Here is a 10,000-nt window from a genome sequence, read left to right on the forward strand (position 1 = left end):
CCTCCCCCACACTTGTGCAAACGCAACCTTCGCATGCTCATTTCTACTGCTTGACTGCACAGGTATGTACTATTCCCTTTTTTCACCCTTTCTATTTCTTTTTTGTAGTGTACTTCTTTATATATGAATTTTTTGCAATATACTGCATGACTGCACAGGTACGTATACCCTCTTATTATATTCTTTTGCTTTATTGCACCCTTTTTTCATCTATTTTTTTCTTTGTAGTGTACCTTTTTATATATGTATTTTTTGCAATATACTGCATGACTGCACAGGTACGTATACCCTCTTATTATATTCTTTTGCTTTATTGCACCCTTTTTCATCTATTTTTTTGTAGTGTACCTCTTTATATATGTATTTTTTGCAATGTACTGCATGACTACACAGGTGCGTATACCCTCTTATTATATTCTTTTGCTTTATTGCACATGTACATAAATTACATCCCCTTTTTATGTAAGCCACTGCTTGAGTGCATAAGTATTTTCTCACGCTATTTGTTTTCATTCTGCTATTTTACTACACACGTGTATGTCCCACTTCCTGTTCTTCACTAATCACTTTGCACTTGTGCTGCCCCGATGCAACCACCATACTTTAACATACTTTATACTCTAAAAAATATACGCAAGCACGGATAACATACATTACCTCCTTCAACTAATGTTTTACCTTATGTAAGACAATCAAAGGATCACACAAAGTTCCAATAACGTGTAGAAAGGCATAACTATGAGGGTTTATTGTGGGAGTTGGAACAAATGCTCCTTTGCCCCATGATAGCACTGGGCACAGTGACGCGTTGAGGGTGTGTCACTTACGAGCCTATTGTTTCTCTGTAGGGGACGCATTATGCCAAAATGGGGTGTTTGCCCACCTGGGGTCGAATGAGATGGTCTTTAGGTGTGAGCGAATGGTCGTAAGAGATTAATATCTTGGTTGCGAAAGCCTTTCGCTCCTCACATTTTCTATATTCACTGAAAATCGTCGAAACTTAAAGATAAATCTTTTATGATGTGCAACGATGACTAGTTATTGAATATTAATGTTTTCTTTTTCTTCCATGGAGGAAGGAGAATTGATTCACGGGAAGTCAGTCATCCATTACATTGTAAAGAAATTGAATTTCTCGACATATTCTGGTGTAGTCTCGGTATCTGGTAGCAAAACGAATTATTTTCATTTATCTAAGTTGGCAAGGGTAAATGGTGGAAACTTTTTATTTCCATGACCTGAAGCCACCTTTGATGACAATTTCAATTACATGTGAATTAGAGCATCTTTTAATAACTTTGAGTTGTATGTAAATTGAAACATCTTTTGATAACTTTGGTTTATATGTGAATTGAAACCCATTTTTTGTGAAAAGTTTCTTTTATATGTGACATAAAACCCCTTTTGATAATAGTTTCGATCGCCTGTAAATGGTATATGCTGGTATAGAATCGAATATTTTTGTTACCCAACTGTACTTGGTCCTAAGTGACGGCTTATCATTTCGCCTTGTTTAATTATTCAAATTAGCATCTTGTCGTCTAGTTATACAAAAATTCCTTGATAATTTCTTTAATGAATCCATGGCAATTGCATCATGAATGAAATGTACATATAAAATGCCATAAGGAATAAAGATCACACTAAATGTCGTCATCTAACATAGTTCTAATGGCAAGGGCGGGGCGTGGCTTACTCGTAGTGTCAGTTCGAATCGTGTCCAAAACAAAGTCGAATAAAAAACTTAAGTAAAGAAGTACACAACAGAATAAGAAAAGAAATCGACTAATTGGTAGAAATCATAGTAAATAGCTTATGTATTTACCCAACTGATTCTTGAGCTTTGGTCTGCATTCCATCATCAAAGGTCTATTTGTACAAAAACAACCTCGCTATCCTCATAGTCAATATTTCAAATAGTATTTGAAATATTGACTATGAGGATAGCGAGGTTGTATTTGTACACTTTTGGATTAAACCTACTCACTGAATGTTTGAGGCCGTTGTTTTCAACTTAGGTTAATATGCAATGCTGACTTAACCCTTCTCGCGTGATGCGTGCAGACGCCTTTTACCCCTTCAAGAGGGTGACTTATTTCTTATCTTTTCTTTGGGCTGAGGCCAAGTTATTACATTAAGTCAAAGGCTGAATTCGGCTGAAATCGCATCTGAGTTGATCGAGACCTTTACTTGTCCCGAGTTTACCTTTAGAAGCAAAATAAAATTGTCTGGATTTGAACAGAACAGAGATTAAAGGAAAGGAAAGAAAAAAAAAGAAAAGAAACACGACGGCGTGTTGAAAAGATTGGTGTAATCACACTTCATGTAATAGTCCATCCTTTTTTGCTTCTTCTTCATCCCTGAAGGAATGTTTTATAAGAATATGAATTACGTTCGTCTCTCATTTCGAAAATTCCCTGTTATTTCGCAAATGCAAAATTATCTTTACGCTTTTTTTAAAACCCGCTAACATTAGGTCTGCCGTGCAGCCCAGGTCACTTTCTTGGCAGAGTTTGTCACAATCCTTTGTATTCTTTGTGCATTCATCAAGCAAAACCTAAACTGGTCTCCTAGGTGATGGTACTGGCAGACAGACAGACAGACAGACTCAGACAGATACACACACACACACACACACACACACACACACACACACACACACACACACACACACACACACACACACACACACACACACACACACACACACACACACACACACAAACAAACACAAACACACACATAAATACACACACACACACACACACACACACACACACACACACACACACACACACACACACACACACACACGACTCCATGGCGTAGTGGTAGCCTTCGTGGCCCAGGGCCGAAATAATTACAGTATCACTGTGCTGGGAGTTGTTACTCCGACTCTCGTGGGTGGGGAGTTGGGTGTGTGTGTGCGTGTAAGGTCACACCATTATCCATAGAGCGGTCATATATGAGCTCTAAGCTCGCTTCCGAGAGGGTAAAACCTGTCGATCACGAGTCCAACACGTGATCCAAGACCATGGTGAAACACACGCACACACATAAGAACATAATAATGAAGGAGACTGCAAGAGACCATAAGGCCTACACTAGACAGTTCCATTTCTATTACCACCTGCCATCCCCATCCATAAAATTGTGTAACCTTTTGTCAAAACAACTGATAGTTTCAGCGCTCACTACATGGTTACTAAATCTATTCCATTCGTTGACCACTTTATTGGTAAACCAATTCTTGCCTGTTTCCTGCTTTGATCTAAATTTGTCCAATTTAAATCCATTATTACGAGTCCTACTCTGTTGCCTTAATATGATGACCTTGTGTGCGTCACCCTTGTTAAAGCCTTTGATCCATTTGATCACCTCTATTAGATCACCCCCACTCGACGCCTTTCCAGAGAGTGAGTTAAGGTGCCTAAGTCTGTCTTCGTAGGGTAAATTTCTGAGCCCATGCATCATTTTGGTCATTGTCCTTACTACTGATTCTAGTGAATTGATATCCATTCTATAGGACGGAGACCTAAACTGTACCGGATAGTCATACACACATACACGCAGACACACATATACACACACACAAACACACACACACACACACATACAAACACACACATACACGTATAAATATATTTGCAGAAGCACAAGAAAATCAAGGAACTGAATACTGAACGTTTTCGTCTATTAAGACACCTTCAGACAATAGATGATGGCAAAAATATAGTAATAAGAGGAAGACAGGGAAGGTCATAACAATAAATCTGTACTTCGCGGGATGCCTTAACAATGAATAGATTTAAGAATACTTGCGCTAAGAAGTACATATAATGAATAATATTAAGAAACCTAACACAAAATCAAAAGTATATGACAATGAAATAATAACAAATGAAAATAATAAACAAAAAAGTTAAGAGAAAAACAAGTGACAATTGGTCACAAGAAACCTTTGTAACGGAGCTTCACAATAATCACATAGTGAATTTAACAACTTACATATTAAAATGCATGTAATAAAATGTACATAAAAAAGGGAAAAATGACAATATTAAAAAAAAAAGAAAAAGAAATGGTCAACATATAACAAAAGTGACAATTGATCATAAGAAACCATTATGGAGGAATTAGACAACATTGTTCCACTATCTTGTTGGTGATCAAATTGTCTAGTTTATATAAACCCACATTTAAGTTAAGATTATCTTCATAGGTCTTTTTGATAAGAATGGATTAAATAATGTTTCTTTTTAAAGTGGAACGACAAGAAATAATTTCTTGGACACGGTCCCAATCAATGGAATGGTTGGTGTTTCTTATGTGGTCATATAACCCACTTGATGCTTGGCCAGTTCTAACACTGTAATTGTGCTGGCTCAATCTAAATTTCAGTTCCTTGCCAGTTTGACCGTTGTACCATGAACTACAGTTCTTGCAAGGAATACTGCATACACATCCTACATAATCGCCAGGGGAAATTGTGATAAGAAGATCTTGGATGGTAGAGTTCTTAGATACGACATTGATATTAAATTCACTAAGAACACGAGGAAGTCTTACTGTACTGTCATGGAAGGGAAGAAATAACAAATTCTTTTTACAGAATGGAACTTTTTGAGTGATGTTATAGTGAAACTTCTTGGCCCTATTATGTGATTTTACTATAACATTGATCGGAACTATGCCCAAGATTTTTTTTATTTTTTATTTTTTATTATTATTTTTTTTTTTGTCTTCTCTTTTTCTGCATGAGGGGAGTCGCTGTGGATGTGCTGTGACTTACTGGGTTGGTTTTGACTCAGGGCAATAGGCGAGATGCAGGGATAATCCGTCATCCAGGAGGAGCCAAGAAAAGACGGAGGGAAGGAGGGGGAGGTGTGAATAGAAGTGGAGTATGTGGGGATGAAGTGGATATGGAATGGATTTATGGCTTTGACTTTGGCTACCTCCCTTCCAATGGGAAAAAGCCGTTGGTATATATATGTATATGTATATGTATATGTATATGAATATGTATATGTATATGTATATATGTATATGTATATGTATATGCAATAAAAGCACTAGGAACGTGTGTTTTATAAATGCAAGGTAACCACTTAAGAAAATAAACAAACGGAGCAGAGCGCTTTCGTATATTACATCTTCAGTGTAATTTACACTGAAGATGTAATATACTGAAGCGCTCTGCTCAATTTGTTTATTTAAGTAGTTACCTTGCATATATATATATATATATATATATATATATATACAGTATATATATATATATATATATATATATATATATATATACCTCAGAACTGTGCAAAAATTCTGCCACGTCACTTGTAAAAACTTCTCTATCTCGTCTCTCCATTTTTTGTCTGCTCTCCTTCTACACTTGCCATTTCGCTACGTCCAGTCAGTAACACACTTGTTCCATCTGCTATCCCCCTTTCTAGTTTCTTGATCTGCTTACTTCTAGTACCGATCCTTTATTGTCTTCAATCTGCTCTCTTATACAACTTGTTCTCTTTTTGTCTCCTATTGTTATTCTAGTAATTATCTCCCCATTGGTGTTTATGCACTCATGAGCATCACCTTCGTCACTTTTTAAGTTTTACATCCGTAGAATGCCTAGGCATTATATACATATATCATAGCTGGGATTATACTCGGTGAATATTTCGTTTCATACATACAGGTGAAGAGAATCTCGTGATGGTTCTGTATTTACCAAGCGTTTCTGGCCGATTATGATTTCTTTATCTAATTTCTACGATCGTGATTCAATTTTAGTATTTGGCGTGAATATGTAATCATACCCTTGAGCTTCTTCAAGATTCTCTTCATCAAATATCTTTACTCCGAACTTTAGAGGTGGACATTAGTTTTAGTTTTATTCATCTACAAATCTAATTTGATTTTTTTTTTTTCTCGTTGAAATCATTCAGGATATTTTGAAAGATTTTTTGCTGTTCCTGAAAAGCGATTAATATCTGCAGAACTCTGAGTATTACAGTATTACAGTATTACACTAAAACACTTTATGAAGCAAACTATGTATGACTATGGTAAAGTTTGTCGCCGTGCTGTATTCATTTCGTAATTCTATTTTGTCTTTGTCTATTTTTGTTTTTGCGCATGCCCACGATGAATAGACTTTACAAGTACTATGTTATTGCCCCATTAGTATTTTCTGAAAGTCTCTAGTTCGTCAGTTTTCTTCTTGCCAAACTCCTATCTAACATTTTATTTACACATTCAGTTTCTTATGTGATAGCACTAATAGGCAACCTTCCATGAACCAACCGATGTCACATTTTTATGGACCCGTTAGGATCTTACTCTAACAGGACTTTCGCTGGGTAGCGATAAGTTCCTGGTCATTTTCTGTGGTATTTCGTCACACCTTTCATATTGATTTCCTCCCCTCCTGTTCTCTCTGCAATGGTCACTAATACCATTTCCATAAAATGTCCGTGACATGGTCACAACACATCCACATGTCCTTGACATGTCGGCGAAATGTCCGTGACACGTCTTATAACTTTTTTTTTTCTGGAGATTGAAAAGCCAGATTTTGATACACTCATCATTTATTTTTATATCTTTTAGCTTCTTTTATAATCATACTCACACGACCTATTCTAACCTAACTGAACCTCACCTGACCTTAATTTCCTAACTTACCTAAACTATAAAACCTACCTAAGCTACCTTACCTATCTTAACCTAACCTAAGTAAACCAAACCAAAACCTAACCTAACCTAACTTGATGTAACCTAACCTGATTTAATCTAAGGTACCTGACGTACCTAACGTACTTAATCTACCTATCCTATTTATTCTACTTGACCTACCTAACATACTTAACGCAATTAATCTACCTGATCTGCCTAGCCTACTTAACTTGCCTACCTAACCAGCCTAGCCTTCTTAACCTGCCTACATAGCCTAACTTGTCTAACTTACCTAAACTAACTTACATAATTACCTCAGCCGTCCTGCAAATAAACTAACCTCTAACGAGGCGATGTGGGTATGGAATAAACCTTAACAAAAAACCCTGAAATCTGAGCACCAATGTCAAAAGTGGATGACAGGAGACTTAGAGGTTCGTGACAAGACCGGATGCAAAATATTGAATATATAAATACATAGATCAATAAACAAATAAAGAGGTAAATTAAGGAAACGGCAAATACGAGTAGATACACAAAATGGATTAATCAATGGTTTTAAACATATTACTGCATATGTTTAAACATTTAACATCTAAACCCTAGGACTATGCTGTATTGTCTTGAACATTACGTATCTTCGTCCACATGTCACCTCCTAGCATCAGTGTCCAAAGACTCTCAAAAATTCGTTTATCGTGATACAAGTGACATTCTGATCGATGCCTGTCTGTCACCGGTTCTCCCAATTTACGTCGAGGCCACCCCTGTGTCCGAACACAGAAACATTCAACCGTCTGGCATTGGCTTCGGACAGTCCCGTTTACGGGCACACAGCACACTTTCTAAACCAGGGGTTCTCATTAGGGGTGAAATTCACCCCCAGGGGGGAATTTTGGGATTTCTGGGGGTGATTTGTGACCACAGTCAGCTTACGGGGTGAGGAAAGCAATTATAGGTTTTGGCCTATCTGGCCTGTCACCTGGGCTGGATTTATACTAATTTGGGAAAAATATATACTAATTTGGAAAAAATAAAAGGGTTTTTAGTAATATTTGCATATTATTTAGAATGCACCTTTTGAAACAGACAATCTTGGAAAGGAGGGGGGGAATGACATTCTGACAAATGGTGAAAGGGGTGAATGGGCCAAGTAAGGCTGAGAACCCCTGTTCTAAACCCCGTAGATTTACATTCTTCGAGACAATGATCCCCCAGTCTTATCCTCTAAATATTTGATTCTGGCTAATGCCTGAAGACGGTTTGAATCGGAGGAAGGAGGGTCAGGTTTGGGGCAAGAGGGATTCCAATCGACCTAGATACCAATTTGTCACAATCCTTTTGGCCTTTGCTGCATGAAGTCGCCTAGTATAGTGATATTCCTCAAACCGTGATCCACACACCCTTGGAGAGGTATGACTTCGTCTTTCGTAACACACCCCAGCAGCTTCCGTTTTGGAAGATGATAATCAATGTATACTTAAATATTATACTTTTGATATTTATTTTTTTCATTTATTCTTATGGTTTTCAATAAAACATATGTTCTTCAGTACTTTAGAAAGCTGTTTACGTAACTTGACAGGGAATTTTATTTTTCATTTTATCATCTGAGGATTTTAAATCACGTCAAACCTTTAGTCACAGTCAAGGAAGCACAACGAAGCAAATTTGGGAAGCGGACCATTCCTAGAAGAGAGTCTCCGAGCAGTCCTGGAGTCAAAGTTCTTATTTAATTTGCTGCTCAAAGACACCCAGTCAGCAGCGTTCCAAGAGACGCGACGGTCATAAAGGAAACTTTTACTTTTCGTTTGGAGGACGCGGCCATAGCCAGAGGGTTAAATTTGGTAAATGGTGAACCTCTTTAAACTATGGCAAAGAATTACAGATTTTGGTCTCTCCAGCTTCAAACGCGGCACCCTTCTCCATAACATCTGAATCCTTTGATTACCGTTAGGTTTCTGGCATCAGCCAGAAGAAGACACTTATCTCGGCTTTGATAGTGAAAGGGTTTAAATTGAAGTTCTCGCGCTCTAAAGAGTCCGTTCAGGATGGACCAGAAGCCGGAATTCCCTCGAGTGCGACGTTGCCAAATTGACCACCAATTATCGAATTGTCACTGTTGCCTGTCACTCCGTGAGACTTCGCCCTGGCACATGGGAAAAAAGCGGTGTCAAGTGTCATAGAATTGGTAAAATCGTTGTTATAAACCTAAAAAGTGATACTCATTGTACTGTATAGTTTTCTTTATGATATGCAAAATAAAAGAAAATCAAATAATACATAGATGAGAAATAAGAGACAGATACGTTACTTAGGTGGAAAGCAAGGACTGTAATGGAATTCGTGAAGAATTCTGTTTTACCAAAGAAAGACGAGTCTATTCAGCTGTGAGGCGACCTATATAGTGCTAACAAGTTGGAGAGCTCAGTGCACACCTTAATCTATGATACAGATGAATTTTCTCAAAATACAGATCCTAATAAAAATCGAGGAAAATGCGTTTGTGATGGAATACAAATACAATGGGAATATCATTCACTGCAACATTCAGTACGACGGAAAAAAAAGATGGACAACATCATACCCAGTATGTTGAATGTCCGGCTGAAGATTGGCTTTTGACAGATGATTTTATTCAGAGGGAAGAAACCTTCCTCAGTAATATAGATAAAATGCATCTCAAGATACAATTCCTTTCAGTCTTGTTAAATATTGGTGATTTTATTCTTCGGTTGAGGGAAAGTTTCTGCAGCCTGAGTGAGGATGGAGACGTATCAAGAGAACCGGGTAGTGTCAGTCGATAACCAAAGAGGATAATTACCTACTTGGACAGGAGATTATAACAATTTGTTCTAAATAGCTGTCATATTATATGGGGTATATATATATATATATATATATATATATATATATACATATATATATGTATATATATACATATATATATGTATGTATACATATACATATATATATATATATACATATATATGTATGTATATATATGTATATATATGTAGATATATATATATGTATATATATATATATATATATATATATATATATATATGTTGAGACATTGTGACAGGTTGGTGAAGGTGGGTGAGGAACACATAAATCAGAATCCAAGTTTATTTTTGACTAGTTTCGCACAAATACGCATACATACATACATACGTACATACAACTATATATACATACATATACATACATACATACATACATACATACATACATATACATGCATACATACATACATACATACATACATACATACATATACATGCATACATACATACATACATACATACATACATACATGCAT

The 10,000-nt window shown here is 36.7% G+C and overlaps 1 protein-coding gene across 7 annotated transcripts in view; it reads left to right on the plus strand.

The window, feature by feature from the left end:
- LOC143019753 (uncharacterized) overlaps positions 1–10,000 on the plus strand; it is a 627,543-nt gene that overhangs the window by 574,739 nt on the left and 42,804 nt on the right. For 4 of the 7 annotated variants that reach the window (XM_076175730.1, XM_076175729.1, XM_076175731.1 and 1 more), the window contains exon 4: positions 1–62. This exon is cut by the window's left edge and continues 767 nt beyond it. The exons of the other annotated variants lie outside the window; for them this stretch is intronic. In XM_076175730.1, the coding sequence (XP_076031845.1) occupies positions 1–62 (62 nt within the window). The remainder of the gene's footprint in view (positions 63–10,000) is intronic. 7 annotated transcript variants of the gene reach the window in all.

This window comes from Oratosquilla oratoria, chromosome 38, assembly GCF_046742065.1.
Source record: "Oratosquilla oratoria isolate Oo_2021 chromosome 38, ASM4674206v1, whole genome shotgun sequence".
NCBI classification, from domain to species: Eukaryota; Metazoa; Arthropoda; class Malacostraca; order Stomatopoda; family Squillidae; genus Oratosquilla; species Oratosquilla oratoria.